Source organism: Somniosus microcephalus, chromosome 6 (genome assembly GCF_052327205.1).
Source record: "Somniosus microcephalus isolate GS21.2 chromosome 6, FLI_Smic_1.0, whole genome shotgun sequence".
Lineage (NCBI taxonomy): Eukaryota > Metazoa > Chordata > Chondrichthyes > Squaliformes > Somniosidae > Somniosus > Somniosus microcephalus.
Window position 1 is genome coordinate 218,970,091 of NC_140992.1, and position 21,837 is coordinate 218,991,927.

Sequence of the window (21,837 nt, forward strand, 5' to 3'; positions counted from 1 at the left end):
TTTTTGTCTCACAAAACTACGAATGACTATGAGTAGGACACCAACAACAATATATAGGCTATAGTGTTTTAAGGAGAGCAATTTCATACAGTACTTGCTAGTTAATTTATTACAGTGGCTATGGATTATTAAAATGGGTAATGGAAATAAATAAGATTTATCATATTGTTTGGATAAAAGTAGTTTTTTTTTAAAACAATGAGGTATTCGTTGTTTTTGTTAGAATATACCATGGATTAACAAACTTTCCCTTAATTCTAGTTCGTAATGATTATTTTATATAATTAAGCAAGAAAAAGTTCACTTTTATACTAACAAAATATATCCAAGTCTATTTCCTCTAATGGGACCAAATTACAAAACTCTACTCAATCCATATCTAAAATTCAGTTTCTCTTTTTTACTTACCTGAAGGTCATTTTGAGGATTCCAGTCTGAATCAAAAATGATACAAGTATCTGCTGCTGTTAGATTAATGCCTAAACCACCAGCTCTTGTACACAGTAAGAACACAAACCGGTCAGAGTCAGGCTTGCTAAATCGGTCAATTGCTGCTTGTCGCAAGTTACCCCGAACTCTCCCATCAATACGCTCATATGGGTACCTGTAAATAAAATGTTACACACAATAAAATAATTAATGCGGTTTTCATTTGGTTCTTAATAAATATACTTCTTCCATACATGCCCATATTTGGTTTTTATTAATGCAAAACTTTCAATTGCACTGCCTTGGGTCTCACTGGCCCATAATTTGCGTTCGCCGCTGGCCTCAAAGTAAGCTTCCCACAAAGATCTATGTGCTGAGAAGTTGGGCTTTTCCGCCATGTAATTGAAATCAATGCAAGTTAATGGGGAATCCCTAACGCAAGCTGCTGTGATGTCAACAAGCTGTCTAAGCAGCCAATCAAAATACAGAATTCTCACAGACAGCGAACCTGGAAGTGGGTAAGTGCCTTTGATTCTAACTTTAAAAATGTTAAAAATGCAAAACAAAGATTGGGGCTCTCACATGGGGAAAAGGCAAATCTGAAATAAAGATGAACAATCTTTTTAAAAAAGTTCTTTTTTTTTTTAAAAAGTTTCTTAAATTTTTTTTATTAAAACTGGATAAATTTAACACTGCACAAAATTAAAATGTGTTTTTCAGGGCTGTGCCCTTTGTTTAGCAGTCAATATGCTGTTAAACCCCCAGTTACACCTAATCCAAAAGGGTATTTAACAGCAGTATTACCGCGCCAGAGCCAAAGTTTTTGTCAGTTTCCATGATTTGACAGATTACACTGACTGCCGGCACTGGGTTTGGGGGGGGGGGTCCATAGTGCAGCCCGTGGAGAATCAGTGAATGACAGACCGCAACTTCAGGATTTCCGCATTAGGCTGCGCATGCGCTAAATCCTGAAGTTGTGGTCAGTTTCAAAGGTGAAATGACAGCAAACACTGCCAGTTCACCTTCATCAGGACCACAAGTTCCAGGCCATTATAGCTGAAGTTTTCAACCATTGTTAACAGGAACACCAATAATATGGAACAGAGAACCATTATAAATCATTGATATATTTTTAAGTTGTCCAAAATCTTCAAGCATGTCCAATGACCATCAACAGCACAACAGTGCTATCATCATAAATGTCTCAACAAGGAGCTGAACCTCTCAATGTCTGTGTCATGAACTCAAGAGGACTTTTGTTTGTTTCACATTTACTGTTTTTTTTATTATTTTAACATTCAAGTACAACAGTACTTATACAATTCATCAATTACATAGTAAATCCATTACATTCATTGACCACAATAAAAAAAAATAAAGCCTCAAAAACAGCTTTATGGTCAACAATATAAATACAATAATAAATTTTTACAGGTAAATCAATAATATTTACAGTACAAACTGCCACTATTTAATAACCCAAGAACCCGTACGCGCCAGTCCTACTGGCATCGCTCAATCATTCGGTCATTCATTCCTCCGTTCGTTCGCTCAAGCGTAAATTCCATTGTGCATGTTTGCGTGCGTGTCATTTGTCTACCTGCATGCGTTCGTTCATCCGTCCAGGCAGGCCTCACACTCACCCAGTAGGATGCCAACTTTCATCCTGGGGAGAGAGGGCCCTTCATTCGGTCGAACGCAAGTTCCATTGTGTATGCGTGCGTATCATTTGTGTCCGCATGCGTGCATTCACTTGAGCGTTCGATCGTTCGTACATTAAAGGCTTTAACACTAAATAACACCACAATATACAAAGTCCCATAACCATATCAGAAATCAATTAAAGCTTCAAGTAGACCACTTTTAACCAGAAACCCGAAACTTCTTCAACAAAACAAGTAAATACCAGTTCTACGCCAATCCTATTGGCACTCTAATAACTCCTTATTTTCACTTGATGTCATCTAACCATATAATGTCATGATCCTTGTCCACAGTCTTCAACTTTTCCACAGAAAAGAAGCCGGCCACTTTCTCAAATCCCGTAAAAGAAAACGACTACTCAAATTTCCTCCTTCTTGCTGTTATCACTCACAGGACCCAGCCATCAAGACATTCATTATTCTTTGCTGATATTACTTTGTTTTGTCTTTTATCTTCCTTTTTCACTTTTATTCCGTTCTCTTTTCCCATCTTATGGCTGCTCAAGCGCCATACTATAGATGGAAACAGTCTGTCTTTCCTCCACCAAAATGGCGGCGCACAAACCCGATCCCATCACTGAACCAAAGCCTCACAGCTGCCACCAGACGGAACACAGATGGGGCCACTGGAACTCATTCGTGTCCGAGACCGTTCTTCAACCTTAGAAACGGTGCAGCATGCTCACCCACAGCATCTCCCGACTCCGCTTTTGCCGAGAAGCCGCTCCACCCTGGGCCCCCCCACCTCGGGTCCTCCGGGCTGGGCCTCCCGCCTAGGACACTCTCCTCTGGGTCTTCCACCCTGGGCCTTCTGCACTGGGCCCTCCGCACTGGCATCCCCCCCGAGCAGCCAGGGTGTGGAGCAGCCCGTTTACACAGCACCGAGCAGAACTGAGCTGCTGAGAATCTCGCAGCCTGTGTGTCTTTCTCCACATTTACTGTGACTGTCTACTGTTTAAAATCTAAATTTCCCAGCTTTAAGCAGGGTTATAAAGGGATATACAAGGCCGACAATTCAGAGCAGCTGAAGGCAATTAATTAGGGAAACTAGATTAAACTGGTTCTCCTGTAGCTGGGCTCAACAAGTCTCCTTTGTTTCAGGGCCTATAAAACAGGCTTTGAAGTGCGATTTTGCACTGAGTGTGGTTTGAGAGTTAGGTGAGGAGTGGAAGGAGGAGCTCCCTTGCTTCGCCTTTGTTTTTCCTAACTTGTCACCCTGTAGGAATTGGTTCTTACGGTACACCAAGGAAAGAGTCTGAGAGTGGGAGCAGTCAAACAACAACTGCAAAACCGCTAAAGTGACGTCACAACCAGGGAAGAAGCTGATTGGTGAGTATTTCTACAGTCCAGTCATTAAAGTAAAAGTAAGGTCTCTAGTTTAGAGTAAATAGTGTTTAAAGGGAAGTAAGGTCCCTAGTGTATTTAATATTCTTTAATTTAAAGGGAGTAAATTAAGGGTAGGACATGGCAGGGCAGAACGGCACTGTGGAGTGCTCCTCCTGTGCTATGTGGGAAGTCAGGGACACTTTCGGTGTCCAGGGCGAACACGTGCAGGAAGTGTCTCTCGCTGCAGCTGCTCGAAATCCGCGTTCTGGAGCTGGAGTCACTGTGGAGCATCCGCGAAGCTGAGATCTTCGTGGATAGCACGTTTAACGAGGTGGTCACACCGCAGGTAAAGAGTGCACAGGCAGACAGGAAATGGGTGACCGCCAGACAGAGTAAAAGAACTAGGAAGGTAGTGCAGGAGTCCCCTGGGTCCATCTCCCTCTCCGACAGATTTTCCGTTTTGTATACTGCTGGAGGAGATGGTTTCTCAGGGGAATGCAGCAAGAGCCAAGTCCGTGGCACTACGAGTGGCTCAACTGCACAGCAGGGGAGGAAAAAGAGTGGGAGAGCAATAGTGATAGGGGATTCTATTGTAACGGGAACAGATAGACGTTTCTGTGGCCGCAGACATGACTCCAGGATGGTATGTTGCCTCCCTGGTGCCAGGGTCAAGGATGTCACTGAACAGCTGCAGGGCATTCTGAAGGGGGAGGGCGAACGAGGTCGTGGTTCACATTGGTACCAACGACATGCGTAGAAAGAGGGATGAGGTCCTGCAATAAGAATTTAGGGAGCTAGGTAGCAGATTAAAAAGCAGGACCTCAAAGATTGTAATCTCTGGATTACTCCCGGTGCCACGTGCTAGTGATTATAGGAATAGGAGAATAGGGCAGATGAATGTGTGGCTAAAGAGTTGGTACAGGAGGGAGGGCTTTAGATTCCTGGATCACTGGGTCTGCTTCTGGGGGAAGGTGGGACCTGTACAAGTCGGACGGGTTTCACCTGAACCGGAACGGGACCAACATCCTTGCGGGGAGGTTTGCTAGTACGGGGGGGGGGGGGGTTAAACTAACTTGGCAGGGGGATGGGATACGGAATGGAGCTATAGTAGGGGGTGATGCACAGCTAAATACAGAGGAAAAAACAAGTCAGCCTGGAAGGCAGAGCAAATATGTAACGGCACTACGGAGTATGGCAAGGCTGGATGGCATTTATTTTAATGCAAGGAGTCTTGCGAGTAAGGCAGATGAATTGAAGGTGTTGATGAACACATGGGAGTATGATATTGTTGCTATTACAGAGACATGGTTGAGGGAGGGGCAGGACTGGCAGCTGGTATAGAATCTTCAGGCGAGACAGAGGGGGGTGTCGCAATATTAATCAAGCAGTCAATTACTGCTGTAAGGAGGGATGATATCTTAGCAGGTTCCTCTAATGAGGCCATATGGGTAGAACTTAAAAACAAAAAGGGGGCAAGCATTTTGCTGGAGTGTAGTATAAGCCCCCAAACAGTCAGGGGGAGATAGAGGAACAGATATGTAGGCAAATCTCAGAGAAGTGTAAAAATAATAGGGTAATAATAGTAGGGGATTTCAACTTCCCCAATATTAACTGGGATAGTCAGAGTGTGAAAGGCTTAGAGGGTGCGGAATTCTTAAAGTGCATCCAGGAGAGCTTTTTGAGCCAGCATGTAGAAAGTCCTACAAGAGAGGGGGTGGTACTGGACCTAATTCTAGGGAATGTACCCGGGCAAGTGGTGGAAGTGTCAGTCGGAGAGCATTTTGGTGACACTGACCATAATTCGGTGAGATTTAAGGTAGTCATGGAAAAGGACAAAGATGGACCGGAAATAAAGGTTCTAAATTGGGGGGGGAAGGCCGATTTTAATATGATAAGGCAGGATCTGGCTAAAGTGGACTGGGATCAGATACTTGTAGGAAAATCCACATCAGAGCGGTGGGAGTCTTTCAGAAAGGAAAGAGAGAGAGTACAACGCCAACATGTTCCTATAAAGGTCAAGGGTGGGACCAACAAGTCCAAGGAACCCTGGATGTCAAGGGATATACAAGAATGGATTCTGAAAAAAAGGGAGGCTTTTGGCAGATACAAAGGACTAAAAACAGTGGAAGCCCTAGGAGTATAGAAAGTGCAGGGGGGTACTTAAAAAAGAAATTAGGAGCGCGAAGACAGGCATGAAAAAAACACTGGTGGGCAAAATAAAAGGAAAATCCCAAGGTGTTTTAGAAGTATATTAAGGGCAAGAGGATAACCAGGGAAAGAGTAGGGCCCATTAGGGACCAAAATGGCAATCTTTGTGTAGAGCCGGAAGATGTAGGTGAGGTTTTAAATGAATATTTTGCATCTGTGTTCACTATGGAGGCACAGATATATCAGGCAGGGGATTGAGATATACTTGAACAAATTATTATTGAGAGGAAGGCGGTACTAGCGGTTTTAGCGGGCGTAAAAGTGGATAAATCCCCAGGCCCAAACATGATGTATCCCAGGCTGCTGTGTGAGACAAGGGAGGAGATTGCAGGGGCTCCGACACAAATTTTCAGAACCTCTCTGGCCACAGGGGAGGTGCCAGAGGACTGGAGGACAGCTAACATAGTACCATTATTCAAGAAGGGTAGTAGGGATAAACCAGGGAATTACAGGCCAATGAGCCTAACATCAGTGGTAGGGAAATTGGAAAAAATTCTGAGGGACAGAATTAGTCTCCACTTGAAGAGGCAAGGATTAATCAAGGATAGTCAGCACGGCTTTGTCAGGGGGAGATCATGTCTAACCAATTTGATTGAATTTGGAGAGGGGGTGACTAGGTGTGTGGATGAGGGTAGTGCAGTTGATGTAGTCTACATGGACTTCAGTAAGGCTTTTGACAAAGTCCCACATGGGAGACTGGTCAAGAAGGTAAGAGCCCATGGGATCCAGGGCAATTTGACACATTGGATCCAAAATTGGCTTAGTGGCAGGAGGCAGAGGGTGATGGTCGAAGGTTGTTTTTGTGACTGGAAGCCTGTGTCCAGTGGTGTACCGCAGGGATCGGTGTTGGGTCCTTTGCTGTTTGTAGTGTACATTAATGATTTAGATATGAATGTAGGAGGTATGATCAGTAAGTTCGCAGATGACACGAAAATTGGTGGAGTGGTAAATAGCGAGGAGGGAAGCCTCAGGCTACAGGACGATATAGACGGGATGGTTAGATGGGCAGAACAGTGGCAAATGGAATTTAACCCTGAAAAGTGTGAGGTGATGCATTTTGGGAGGACTAACAAGGCAAGGGAATACACAATGAATGGTAGGACCCTAGGAAGGACAGAGGATCAGAGGGACCTTGGTGTGCATGTACATAGATCCCTGAAGGCAGCAGGACAGGTAGATAAGGTGGTTAAAATGGCATATGGGATACTTATATTCTATGCCTTGGCTAATGAAGGCAAGAGCAGGGAGGTTATGATGGAGCTGTACAAAACGCTAGTTAGGCCACAGCTGGAATACTGTGTGCAGTTCTGGTCGCCACACTATAGGAAGGATGTGATTGCATTGGAGATTCACCAGGATGTTACCTGGGCTGGAGCGCTTCAGCTATGAAGAGAGACTGGACAGGCTGGGGTTGTTTTCCTTAAAGCAGAGAAGGCTGAGGGGGGACCTGAATGAGGTGTACAAAATTATGAGGGGCATAGATTGGGTAGATAGACAGGAACTTTTCCCCTTAGTAGAGGGGTCAATAACCAGGGGGCATAGTTTCAAGATAAGGGGCAGGAGGTTTAGAGGGGATTTGAGGAAAAACTTTTTCACCCAGAGGGTGATTGGAATCTGGAACTCACTGCCTGAAAGGGTGGTAAAGGCAGGAACCCTCAACATTCAAGAAGCATTTAGATGAGCACTTGAAACGCCATAGCATACAAGGCTACAGACCAAGTGCTGGAAAATGGGATTAGAATAGACAGGGCTTGATGGCCGGCTCGGACACGATTGGCCGAAGGGCCTCTTTTTCTGTGCTGTATAACTCTATGGCTGACTGCAAGGCAGGCAAAATGAATCCAAGCTTATGCTATGTAATCCTGTAATCAGCCAACAGAAAGTTTAGAGAAACTGACAAATCGTGACTTGTTTGCTGATTTCCTTCCTTCTTTCCCACCCAGTAAATTGCTTAGCTTTTGCTTGGTACCTTCCACATTGGCTCTTTCAGAACTGACAACTTGATATATTTGGAATCCTTTGTTGTTAAACTGATCAAAATCCACTACAAGACCTTAGACAACGTGGACCACTTTCCATACCTCAGGAGCCTACCGTCAACAAGGGCAGACATTGATGACCAAATCCAACACCGCCTTCAGTGTGCCAGTGCAGCCTTAGGTCGCCTGAGGAAGAGAGTGTTTGAAGACCAGGACTGCAAACCCTGCACCAAGCTCATGGTCTACAGAGCAGCAGTAATACTTGCCCTCCTGTATGCCTCCGAGACATGGACCATATACAGCAGACACCTCAAAGCACTGGAGAGGTACCACCAACGCTGCCTCTGCAAGATCCTGCAAATCCATTGGCAGGATAGGCGCACCAACATCAGTGTTCTCGCTCAGGCCAGCATCGAAGCTTTGACCACGCTCGATCAGCTCCGATGGACAGGTCACATCGTCCGCATGCCCGATACGAGACTCCCAAAACAAGCGCTCTACTTGGAGCTCCAACATGGCAAGAGAGCCCCAGGTGGGCAGACGAAACACTTCAAGGACACCCTCAAAGCCTCCTTGAAAAAGTGCAACATCCCCGCCGACACCTGGGAATCCCTGGCCCAAGACCCTACAAAGTGGAGGAGAAGCATCCGGGAAGGCGCCGAATACCTCAAGTCTCTTCGCTGGGAGCATGCGTAAGCCAAGCGCAAGAAGCGCACGTCAACCCAAGCACCCCACCCCTTCAACCATCGTCTGCCCCACCTGTGACAGAGACTGTAGGTCCCGCATTGGACTAATCAGTCACCTGAGAACTCATTTTTAATGTGGAAGCAAGCCATCCTTGGTTCAGAGGAACTGCCCAAGAACAGGCACTATTTTGACACCATGTCATGATGGTTGAGTGCTGGAAAGGCACAGTACCCAGTTCTCTGGTCAGGGAAAGCAGAACTCTGCACATAAACATTGAAAGGTGTGTAGAGCTCCAGCTGTGCCCCAAACCGATGAAATCTGGATTATTTAAAGAAAACTGATGCAACAATTTGCTTTTTTGAAACATTAGAAACATGCTGCATTTAATACTGGTGTCAAACTGATAGCTACAGTAGGGTTCCCAACCAGGCAGCACCCATTTGTCAGCTATGGCTCAGTTGGTAGCACCCTCGCCTGAATCAGAAGGTTGTGGGTTCAAGTCCCACTCCAGAGACTTGAGCACAAAAATCTAGGCTGACACTTCAGTGCAGTACTGAGGGAGTGCTGTACTGTCTGAAGTGCCGTCTTTTGGACAAGGCGTTAAACCGAGGCCCCGTCTACTCTCTCTCGTGAATGTAAAGGTTCCTCTGGCACTATTTCGAAGAGGAGCAGGGGAGTTATCCCCGGTGTCCGGGCCAATACTTATCCCTCAATCAACATAACAAAAGCAGATTATCTGGTCATCATCACATTGCTGTTAAATTGGCTGCCGCGTTTCCTACATTACAACAGTGACTACACTTCAAAAAGTGCTTCATCGGCTGTAAAGCGCTTTGAGACATCCAGTGGTCATGAAAGGCGCTATATAAATGCAAATCTTTCCTTTCTTTCACTATTTCCAAGAAGAGCTGGGAATTTCTCCCCACGTGTTTGCGTGGGTTTTCTCCGGGTGCTCCGGTTTCCTCCCACAGTCCAAAGATGTGCGGGTTAGGTTGATTGGCTATGATAAATTGACCCTTAGTGTTAGGGGGATTAAATACGTGGGGTTACAGGGATAGGGTGGGATATGTGTTGGTGTAGGGGTTACGGGGATCGGGTGGGATATGTGTCGGTGCAGGCTCGATGGGCCGAAATGGCCTCTATCTGCACTGTGGGGTTTCTGTGATTCTGTGATTGTGATCCTGCCCAATATTTATCCCTCAACCAATACCTAAAAACAGATCATCTGGGCATTAGCACATTGCTGTTTGTGGGACCTTGCTGTGTACAATTGGCGACCGCGTTTTCTACAATTCAACAGTGACTACACTTCAAAAAAACACATTATTGGCTGTAAAGCGCTTTGGGACGTCCCGAGGCCATGAAAGGCACTATATAAATGCAAGTCTTTTTGTTTTACACTGTCTGGTCCTTGCCCAGGAGAAAGCTCTGCAAATGTTTGGAGAGTGGGTGACATTTAAATTAATTCTTGGTAGATTTAAAGTGTCTAAGGGGATAGATATCCGGAGCACTTCTTAAACTCAGCTTAACACAGCAGTGGAGTTGCACACCCGTCCAGGAAGCCTCACATCATTTCGATATGCAGTCAAATAGTGTCCAATCCCAAATTTATACTGCAATTTTAGTATCACTGTGAAATGGAAAACACTTGCACCGATGCTAAAGGCAGTCTACCAAATGCATTGGGTCCCTTTTAAACGTTAAAATTAAGGTTTAAGAAGTTGGTTCTGACGGAGTAATGTTATACTGCAATAGATCTGACATGGTTACCATTATATTAGATTCTGCATTGGTGCAACATATGATACAAAACCCGCTGTGCATCTGCTCCAATGAATAAGATGTTTACAGCCACTCTGCTGCAGCAGATTATACAACAATATACTGTACACATGACTGAGCCACTAGTCAAAATTGTTCTTTTTAAATTTACCCCCAGTAACTTGACCTGAATCATGATATAAATAGCGAATGGCAGGGTCTCGGTATACAATATGTACACAAGCCAATTTTAAAGAACAGGTCCCTTTATATAAACACTGTGCACAGAGGGACTCGGCTAAACATTCCCTACTTATCCCATCTGCCAGTTTGGTTTCGAACACTGAAATCAGTTTTTATGAGCTTGAGCTTCACCCCACCCCCCCCCTCCCACCCCCAAAAAAAATTACTAACACATGCACATCTAAACAGACAGCTATAGGTCAGTAAATCATTAAACTCAATTGGTTTAGCCTCTAATTTACAAATGGGAAACAACTATATTGATAAGAGAAATCAAATTAAAAAATATATTTGTCTTGAACGTGTTTTCGCTTGTTGAGGGTAGGAATTAGAAATCTTGGTAATTGTGGTTCTCCCTTTATTTTCTGCTCTGATTAATCACTCTATAATTACTACAAACAAGACATCACCAAGCTGCAATTAATCATTTATTTCTTACTGATTAAACAGCCCATCATAATTGTGCACAACCATCAGATACAAATTTAATTTCCACTAACTACACATTTCTCATGGGTTTAAGTACCAAAGCAAATTGATTACAAGCTCGCCTGTCTCACAATCAGGGAAGTGACATTTCAACTTTAATTATTTCTGCAGGAAATGGTCATATTCAAATTATTTTGAGAGCTGGTCACATTCAAACTGTTACTTCTCACAAGCTTGTACGCATGGCACTTCCTGTAAGCATCACACCTACTCTGTCACAAAGTTTTCTGTTTTTCTCATCACACAAACATATTTTTACTGATTTAACTTTCCTCTGATCAAGTCTTCCATGCTTGGTCTCCAAGGTAGGGAGCCCAATTTCTACTTACCTCAGAGGGCAGACTCCAACCCAGGTGGCATTGTGGACACACACACACAGCTTTTGGGCAAACTCTTATTTTTAAAAAAAAAAAGCTTTTTTTTAAATTTTAAAATGATTTTTTCCAATTGACAAAAAAGGCATGAAGTCCATCTATGAACTTTTGCCGGTTCCCTACCTTCCCTCCTCTCCCCTCCAAACTTTCTAAGAACCTAAAGGGGCATTCTTTCCTATTGTTCCTAAAAGCAATGCTGCGTTTTCCAATATTACTGTCTTTCTGCACTTGCACTGTGAGACACACTTAGACTGGGGTACACAATTACCAACAGACTTGACCTAGTGTCAGGCCGGGCTCTTTTACAGCAGATTGAATTCTATACAATGAGTGTATCTACGTTACTCATATATAAATATATAAAGTGTCAGCAACACTACAGGTTTGTGCAGTATCATTAATAAAACTACTGTATTTGAAACGCCACATTTTGAGTGTTTCAGTGAACAGTAATGAATGCTAATACACATTTCAGCACAAAACTCAATGTGTATATTGATAAGGCATAATGCTAGTTGCCCTCTGCATGGGTATAACTGAAAGTCGAACCCTGAGTGCCAACAGGTAAAATGGCACAAATGGAAGAATCAATGGAAAATTGTCAATAGTCATCAGCTTAGAATTGAAGCGCTTTTATGCTTCACTTTTAAAACTATGCACAGCACTGAAATGAAAGGACGTTTTAGAGGAGGCAGAAAACAGTGGACGTAGAAATGATTGAGAAACAAATAAGACAGGTGAACAGACCAAGAGGGACAGCAATGATGGCAAGAGGAGAAATAGAAAATAGAGGAATAGGATAAAAGGGAAAAGAAATGCAAGGAATCGTGAATCCAGCAGTCAGCAGGTAAAATGTGCAAATTGTGGTAGAATTTAAATGAAGGGGAGAGCTCACCTCAGTCCCTGATGGAAGCATGCCAATGATCAGGAACAAAGTAAACTTTCACAAGTTATTGGCATCCTTCAATACTACTTCCAAATAAACAATCACAAATAAACACAAGGGGCAGGGGGAAGGTTCTCTGTACACTGCGTTTGACACAGTCTTGTAAGTATTTGAAAAAACTAAACACGTATAAATCTGTTTTAGAACTTTTTTCTAGAGAAGCAAAGATAGAAGGCCAAGGACCCACAGTTCAAGACACCACCAAGCTTGAAATGAGAAGAAGTGAAGACATGATAAGTCAGGATGCCATTACTGTAAATATTGAGCACAAAGAGAAAAATTGAACCCTCACACAACATGTTAAGTAAGCCCACAGCACAAGGCAATCCGACGACAATACATTTCAATAAACTAGTTCGCTTTCTTCACCCATTTTTGGTTTGGCTCAAAGAACAAACCCTGATCTATATTTAAGGCTTTTCTTTGCCACTAACCAAAAACATAACCAGTCAGATAGTGTATGTGAAGACAGAAACTCTAAGTCACGCTATTTGTTAAGTTGTCAAACCGCAATGCAACCAAAATGTGGCAGCAATGGCCTTCCTCTAAACTCCAAATTAAATTTCTCACCAAAATGGTTTTGTTTCAGTCCTAAAGATACAGCACTGGCAATACGCCAGTAAACACCAACCATTTTCACTTACAGTAGAGCCTAAATATCCTGCATTTACAAGATACCCGTCTTGACAGACCTCACTATACTGAAGGAGAGTTCAGCAGCTGTGCGTGTCCACATAGTCATCAATTTCCCAGTTAATTCTGACAAGCCAACTTCAGTGAGAATGCCAGGTGGCTGCTCTTCAGTCTGCTCCAATTAAGAGTTTTAAACAAATGTCACATAGAAAAGGCTACAGCTTGACAATTCTTTGAAAGTGTGTGAATAAACAAGTACGTTATGTACTGGCTGCAAAGCGTTAAAAATGTACAATCAGCTGGGTGCCCAAATCAGTCCACAAAAGATTAAAGGATGTCTAGTGAAGCCCTTATTTGATAATTATCCTGGATCATTATTTTCCTCGAATTTTCTTCGCAATACACAGTCCTAAAACAATTATTTGGATGCAGAACATAGGAACAGGCGTAGGTCATTCAGCCCAGTGAACCATGTAAATAATTGCTCACAAAAATATTTGTGCAGGTGTCGTCACTGTGAGTAAGTTTTTACTGTTTAATTCAACCATATGACAATGTTTATACTGTTCTCAAGGCTGGGAAAATGCTGCATACTAACATTACTGACTACTCTTCAATAACAACGCGAGGTGCAGCAAATGACACCACAAGACCGTGGTGTGTCGATAGCTCAGAAAATGTACAGTGCAATGTAATCAAGTCTGTGGTGTCATGTCATCAGGAGAGCTTTGATGTATAACACTTATAATTGGATTTACTGCAATCTCAGGAACCATTTTGTAAAAGTCAATTGTAGTTGTATTCTGTAGTTTTCATCATTAAATTCTTAGATTACAGGCTTGGAAAATGGGAAAGATTTCTTCTGTGTGAAATTGCATGTGCATTTATAAAGAATGCATTTATAATTCCGCTACACCGAGCGAACAAAAGCAGCTAACAAAATAATGCTCAGCTGCATTTCAACAAGCTCTTTAAAAAATCTCCTTTCCTCCCCCCCCCCCCCCCACCACCAAACAAACTCCACATACTATTCTCCAGCTAGAGGGGGGGGGAGGATCATACAAAGACTACTGCTATGCCATTCCTGATATCCACCTCAAGAAATGCACAAAATCCTAAGAGTAATACTCTGATTTCCCATCCAATGGAAAGCACCCATTCACCATTCCCAATTTCTCTACAGAGCTCGACAGAGATGGGACACTAATCAGGTTAGGAAATTAAATGCGCAAGCCTGTGCGGCACCAACTTGTGACAAAAGATTAAAACATTAGCTCAGTCCGTTGACTTGAGTGAACTTCTTGTTGTAACATACTATATTCCTTTTCTTGGCTAAAGTTGGACTGTATTCAATTAACATGCATGTTAACCGAGAAAACAAGTAAAAGCCAACCAACAACTTCAAAGCGTTGACACTGCCCCAAAACAGCCAACAGCTCAGAAACAATGCTGTATGACATGTGAAGGTGAGGACTTGCACTGAAAGTGCAGTGTGACATGGTCTGTCCATAACTTAAGCTGTAGGTATATTCAATAATCATCTTTATTGCAGAGGAAAAAAAATCTAAGTACACAAAAGGGCAGTTTACAACAGTGGTGGATTCAGAAATTACTAAAGTGGGATGAGAGTGCTGAAGATGTGAAATTTATTTTCTAGGGGGAAGTCAGGGGGCATGCTCTCACTCGAGAAAGTTTTGATTTTTGACCTTTTATTTTGTGCATTTTGAAGTCTATTACAATTCTGTCTTTCAAGCCCAAACTTTTGGTAGGGTTAAATATATTTTAAATATGACTTTAATATAACTTAAAACAGGATAAAATAAAAGTAAATAGGTTACTACTGTGTTAAAATAGTGGAGTGCGGAGTGTCAAATGAAGGTCCCAGATTTTCATACACTATCATCCAAAGTAATTTCCAGCCCATGTTGCTCTTTTGACACCATCAAAAAGGATAATTTTGTTGTAGTGGAAATAAAAATCATTACACACTCCAAGCATTATAAAAAGTGCACAAGAATGTTGTTTGCAGCCATAGCCAAGAGCTGAATTCTGCACCTGACAATGCCTCCAGAATCAGGCTTACAATCTAATACACTCTAAATGGTTATTGATGCAACTCCTCATACTTCCCTGTGGATGTTGATTGCTCTAATATGGAGGGTGTGGGCTCGCTCCCTGGTTACTGCATGGTTAACAAAAAAACCTCAACGATGCATACATAAACAAATTGAAAACAGCTTTTTAAGTTACAGAAAATAAGTGGGCTGCAATTCACACACAATCAAGCTAATGATCAAAATGGTAAATTTCAGTAAAATTCTAAATATGGGAATGTCAGTGTAATTTGCTTAAATGAAGTAAAACTCATCATCAGTCTAACTCTACAACCTATTTTACTTCCAAATCCTGGTGATTTCACAAATACAGTGACAGGAATGCTCAATAGAAAAAAATAATTTGCATTTATATCAAATTCACATCTTCAGAATGTTCCAGCCAATGAATTACTTTTGAAGTGTAGTCACTGTTGTTATGCAGGCATGGGCCCAATAAACAGCAATCAACTAAATTACCCTTTCACCTGTTTTGGTAGTGCTGGTTGAGGGATAAATGCCAGCCAAGACAATGGCAGAACTCCTCTGCTCTTCAGATAGTGCCATGGAATCTTTTATGTCCATCTGAACAGGCAGATGGGACCTTGTTTTATTGTCTCATCCAAAATGGAGCTATTTAATGCATACACACAGGTTTTGCGACAAGTATTGAAGAAAATAAACCTTCAAGAGACCGCCTACTTCCACCTCCATAACTTTGCCCGTCTCCGCCCTTGCCTCAGCTCATCCGCTGCTGAAACCCTCATCCATGCCTTTTGTTACCTCTAGACTTTACTATTCCAATGCTCTCCTGGCTGGCCTCCCACATTCCACCCGACGTAAACGTGAGGTCATCTAAAACTCGGCTGCCTGTGTCCTAACCCGCACCAAGTCCCATTCGCCCATCACCCATGTGCTCGCTGACCTACATTGGCTCCCGGTTAAGCAGCACCTCGATTTCAAAATTCTCATCCTTGTTTTCAAATCCCTCCGTGGCCTCACCCCTTCCTATTTCTGTAATCTCCTTCAGCCCCATAACCTCCCCCCACACCAGAGATATCTGCACTCCTCTAATTCTGCCCTCTTGAGCATCCCTGATTTTAATCGCTCAACCTTTGGTGGTCGTGCCTTCAGTTGCCTAGGCTCCAAGCTCTGGAATTCCCTGCCTAAAACTCTTAACTCTTCTCTCTTTCCTCCTTTAAGACACTCCTTAAAACCTACCTCTTTGACCAAGCTTTTGGTCACCTGCCCTAATTTATCCTTATGTGGATCGGTGTCAAATTTGTTGTCTTAAAATACTCCTGTGAAGCGCCTCGAGATGTTTTACTGTGTTAAAGGTGCTATATAAATACAAGTTGTTGTTGTCAACAGCCAAGATGCCTTGAAAGTTCTTTTGCGAAAAATAGAAAGTTTTTAAAATCTGCATTATTCCAGTGCTTTTGCTATATATAAAACTTCCTTGAGAATTTTGATTCTTAGAAATCATCGGCTCATCTTAAAATTTCAGTTTCTGCGCAACCAACTACGAGAGAAAGCAGTATCAGCTTAAAAAAGCTTTTGGTTGGCAGAGTTTCAAACCTTAATATGCTAACCTGGTGACAAGTAATCTAAATTCTTTCAAGTTTGCAACCGTGTCTGTATTGTTAGCAACAGGCAGCAGTCCAGCAAAACAAAGACTCTTGGGCCTAGAAATTCACTGGCGCCCCAAGTCTTGCCAGGGCGCCGGAAGTACCACCCCGGAAGGAGTCACGAAAGCCTGCTGGAAATTCCGTTTCAGCGCCCCAGACGGAAGCGCAGCGCTACTTGAGGCGCCCCGCATCCCTCTTGGGGTGCTGCAACTGAAAATCGCAGCGCAACGTGCCGCAGCACTACACGCTGTGGCACGGCACGCTGCGGTACTGCAGGCCTTCCTCCCCTTCTTAAAGGGGAGGGGCCTGCTGCAGCACGATCGGCGATCGCGAGTGCCAGCAAAAGAGCCCGGCACCGAGAAGTGCCGGGCTCCTGGGACACAGCCGGCACAACGCGGGGGGGGGGGGGGGGGGGTGCGAAGAGGTGCTGGCAGGCGGCCAGCAAAAAAAATGGCCGCCCCGCGCCTCCACCGCCGCAGGTAAGCCCCCCTGAAAGCAGGGGGCGCTACCAAATTTCGAGATCAGGGCAGTAGCGGGGTGCTGCGCACACCGATGACGTCATCGGTAGCGGCGCAGCACTAACGGCTAGCGCCGCCATTAGCGTCCCGCTAAATTTAGCGGGAGGCGTGGCCAGTGGCGTAAAACCCACTAAGTGCCCTCTTTAGGCACTAATGGGTGGCGCAGCCCACTGAATTTCTAGGCCTTGGTCTTTATCAGCATAGAGAAAAATCTATTACTGCCAGAGGTTATCTAATTTAGCCCAAAGTGCCCTATATAATTAAGATGTACCGCTTTTAATAGCACTTAATACAAAAAATAATAAATTTGTCAACGTGGTTTAAAAAAGCTTACCTCGCACATGTGACATACAGATTATATATGACGGATAAAAACTGAACCAGAGCCACTTTCCTTGAGCCAGCAGCAATAAACAAAAAAATATTCTGCAGCTGTGTTAGCCTCTAACCACATAAGCCTGCACCTAATAATGGCTTTTCTGTGGCATCATTCTATAAAGCAACCACGTTGGCACCATGATGGCTGCAACAGGACTTCAAAGTAGTCACCTTTGCTCAGAAAAGGAGACTCCCATATCAGATTAAAATTCTCACTACTTAAAAAAACACCGATTTTCATTTTCAATGAATTAACATGGGAAACACATATATTGTACAAGCAGAATGTTGCACAGGAAGTCACTGAATATATTGACTCCTCTTATAAAATTGATATGAAATCATCGTCAACACTTCCTATGCGATGTCTTAATATGTTGAGGGATACAAATATTTGTATTTGAATTTTACTACTATCCAGAGAGTGGTGAACCTGTGGAATTCTCTACCACAGAAGGCAGTAGAGGCCAATTCATTAAATATATTCAAGAAGGAGTTGGATATATTTCTCAAGGCTAAAGGGATCAAGGGGTATGGGGAGAAAGCAGGGACCGGGTACTGAATTTGGATGATCAGCCATGATCACATTGAATGGCAGAGCAGGCTAGAGGGGCCGAATGGCCTACTCCTGCTCTTATCTTCTATGTTTCTATGTTATTACAGTATGCAGTGCCTTACTCAAAAAATGCAACTGGATTCAGTTTCTTTAGCATAATATAGAACTCCTTCCCCAAAGCACTACTGAACATGTAAATTAAAAGTTCTTACTAAAAATAAAGTATTTAAAATATTTTATCCAAATATAGATTACCAATATTTAAATTTATACTAAACAGTTTAATTAACATTTTCAGACTTACATGCTGCCATGTTTGAGTAGGTTCTTAAGTTCTGTTGGAAAATTCTTTGATTTTTTTTTTAACATAGCTAAGAACATTCCCATGGCATTGTCCACAGTTAGTAGATGGATACAAGTTTATTGTATAAAACAAGATGGAGACAGAGACAGATGGGAAGAGACTTCAGCAAAGCACTCTACACAGCCACCTGGTGGCCAGAGCTAGCAACTATATTGTGACAGTTGACACAGTAACTTAAAATGGTAAATGCTGACTGAAGTGTGTGACCAAAAATCATAACAAGTAGTAAGGTTTGTGCACAGGAAATATGTGCACTGCACAAGATTTTTAATATATCTATTTAGGTTTATGATTAAACATAATTAAAATACAGCATTATATCGTTTCAGTTGTGTAAACAAATGGGATTTCTTAAAATTAAGTAATTTGTACACCATAACCTGTACCTTTTTTGAATAAGATAGTCCTCAAGTATGTCCAGGCAGCGCACCATCTGGGAGAAGATAAGAACTTTGTGACCCCCAGCTTTCATCTTTGGAAGCAGCTTGTCAATTAAGACTAGTTTACCAGCTGACTGGATCATTGCTTGTAGATGAAAGACTGGAGCAACCGGACTGTGCATCTCTCTGAACTCTCCTAGAATCTTTTCTTCAGCACCTAATACCAAAGAGAACATTTATAATCCTGGTTCCATGCTTTTGATTACATTGCTGTATAAATAACCTGCATCCAGGGATATAAAACTCTCGTTTAAATCAAATCAACATTACTTTATATTATATAACCCAGTTGCTCAGATGCCAAAGGGGGGCATCTGAAGTTACAATATTTAAATATCAAATTGTAACAGAATATTAGTTTTAGATTACATGCTATAACGATGCAGCTAGCAAGACTCTGAGATGGCATATTAACAAAAACATCAACATTTAACACTGAAGAGAGGAATAACTCCAAAGTCATGAGAATTGACAATTTATAGAAACTTTAGGGGTGGGGGAAATCACTAATTTAATTGTATGAAGGGTTCAGTTCTTACAAGCACACTGACTTGATTAAAAGCAACCAACACAGGTGCAATGGGCCAGGTGGGCTCTTTCTGTGCTGTAATTTCTGTGATTTTATGAAACAATGTCTAGCAAACTTTTTGCTTGTCTGTGGAGTTAGGACAACCATGACTCTGATGAGAGTGCATATAAGCAGCATGTCATGTGTTGTGCATTTACAAACATAAAGGTTGCCCAAGCACTTTTTAAATAAGACCTTGGCCTTTAAAATTGAAAATGGCAAACTTACAGATTATGAATACATTTGGCATAGGAATCGAATCAGTACCATAAATTTCAAATATTGTTTGGTCAACAGCCAAGGTTCTAATTCCACTCTAAAGTTTAGCAAAGCATGCATCAGCCTGCACATTTCCTTAAAAATGCTGATTGGAGATTGGCTTGTGAATATTTGAGATGATCATTTTACAGATACAAAATTACAGCTGTTGCTTAAGTATTGCAACTCTTCAAGTTTGGACAGAGTTTTAGAATCTAATATTATAGGTTTGAGTTGGGTGCAAGAAGCTAACCATATTTAAGATCATTAAAAGCAGTGAAGTCTAATGGTTGAAAAAAAACAAATTGCAATCTTACTGTAATAAACAGATTTATTTAATTTGGACACACAGAAGTTAAATAGCCTTTATAGAATGGCCGAATAGCCGAAACCTGGAAGGTCTAAGCTTATTGTAATATTTCTATGTTAATGTCATTAACATGCTACATAAAATAATTTGCAGTTTAATACATTTTTTTAATTAGTTTACGGGATGTGGGCATCACTGGCAAGCCCAGCATTTATTGCCCATCCCTATACAACTGAGTTGCTTGCAGTTAAGAGTCAACCACATTGCTGTGGGTTTGGAGTCACATATAGGCCAGACCAGGTAAGGACAGCAGATTTCCTTCCCTAAAGGACATTAGTAAATCAGATGGGTTTTTACGACAATCCAGTAGTTTCATGGTCACCATTGCTGATACTAGCTTTTTATTCCAGATTTATTTAATCAACTGAATTTAAATTCCCCAGCTGATGTCTCCAGATCATTAGTCCAGGCCTCTGGATTACTAGTCCAGTATCATAACCACGATGCTACCTTTCCATTACATTCCAATGAACAAAATGTGCAAAACAATCTACTTATTCCACCTCTAGTTGTCCACAGTTTTTTCCCTCTGGCAACAAAAGAACTACTACTCCATAACAATGAGAGACCCGTTTCCATTTTCCCACCTGAACCATTCTGCAATTCTGAGTAAAGGCTCTCTGAAACCAATGGAGGCCAATTTGCTGTCTGAAATATTAGTGCTTTGAAGTTTTTCCTCTCTCTCTAGTATATGAAGTTTTACACACCAAGAAGTCACATACTACTACATCACAGTAGAGCAGATCAGTGCTTTAACCAACCAAACTCCAGGAGATCACTTCCAACTTGGTCAACAAGAGAGTTCTCAGTATGCAAGCCTGCTCTACAGAATACAATTCACAAATACAGGAAACTTTGTGCTATCCGGCACCGACGGGACCGAGCTGCTGCCGTTCCCTCAAAACTGCTGGACACTCCAGAGTTAATGTTGAAAGATACGGAGATTCTCATCTCCGTATCTGACAACAAACACTGTTGCTTAGCAACAGCTTCTAAACAGTCAGGTGCAGCTGCAAGCTGTTGCTATAGCTACAGACCTTGCAGTGCTTGACTGGGGAAAAAAAAGCAAGAAAAGAAACGAAAAGAATAAAAAACGGCTCCTGATTTTTGCCGGTGGCTCCAGCTTGCCGGATGGTTCGCCTCCAGATAACTCAAAGTTTCCTGTACCATTAAATATGATGACAGTAATTAAAGGACTTTACGAACGTATTACTATCGACGTTAGCTACTGTTGCGGTCGATCACATTTGCACAATACAAATGCTTATGATTGTATGAAATGAAGTGTGGGTATTTAAGTGCAATAATTTAAGTTATTGCTGGTTTCTACTTAATGCAAAATGAGTTCTAGAAAAAGTGTTTTCTAATTTGTATTTTTTTGAACATCTACGGTAAACAATATTAGGTATCTGAGTGACAATGAGAGTCCTTGTACCCTCGGATTTTCTCCCTCTCATTGCAACTATTATCAAAACTTTATTGGGAAATATTAACTAGCAGTGTAGGTGTCACCAAAATAAATCGCTAGTGCAGTTATCACCAAAATGATCGCTAGTGCAGGTATCACCAAAATGATCGCTAGTGCAGGTATCACCAAAATGATCACTAGTCGATGTATCACTTTCAGTTTGCCATTGGATGGGACTGAAATGGCAAAAACATTTAGTTACGAACTAAGTCTGCAACTCGGAAAAAATAATCAAGTGAAATGCAACTTCAAAAAAAAATATAGCCTGGCTGTAAAAAGGGGCTAGAAGACTGTTCTGCTGTAAATTGCAAAGACAGCACCGTGAACTTTTCAAAGTTAGAGGGCTGTATTTTGCGACCCCTACTGGTGCATACAAGGTGTGTACGCGTCCGTAGGGGCTGCGCAAGTTCCGGGTTTA

At 42.2% G+C, this 21,837-nt stretch overlaps 1 protein-coding gene across 10 annotated transcripts in view; it reads right to left on the bottom strand.

Moving 5' to 3' along the window:
- The window catches only part of chd9 (chromodomain helicase DNA binding protein 9), a 278,889-nt gene that overhangs the window by 78,069 nt on the left and 178,983 nt on the right, over positions 1 to 21,837 (bottom strand). For all 10 annotated transcript variants that reach the window (XM_085991433.1, XM_085991432.1, XM_085991439.1 and 7 more), the window contains 2 exons: positions 18,702 to 18,912; positions 409 to 604 (listed from right to left, as the gene is read on the bottom strand). In XM_085991433.1, the coding sequence (XP_085847559.1) occupies positions 409 to 604; positions 18,702 to 18,912 (407 nt within the window). The remainder of the gene's footprint in view (positions 1 to 408; positions 605 to 18,701; positions 18,913 to 21,837) is intronic.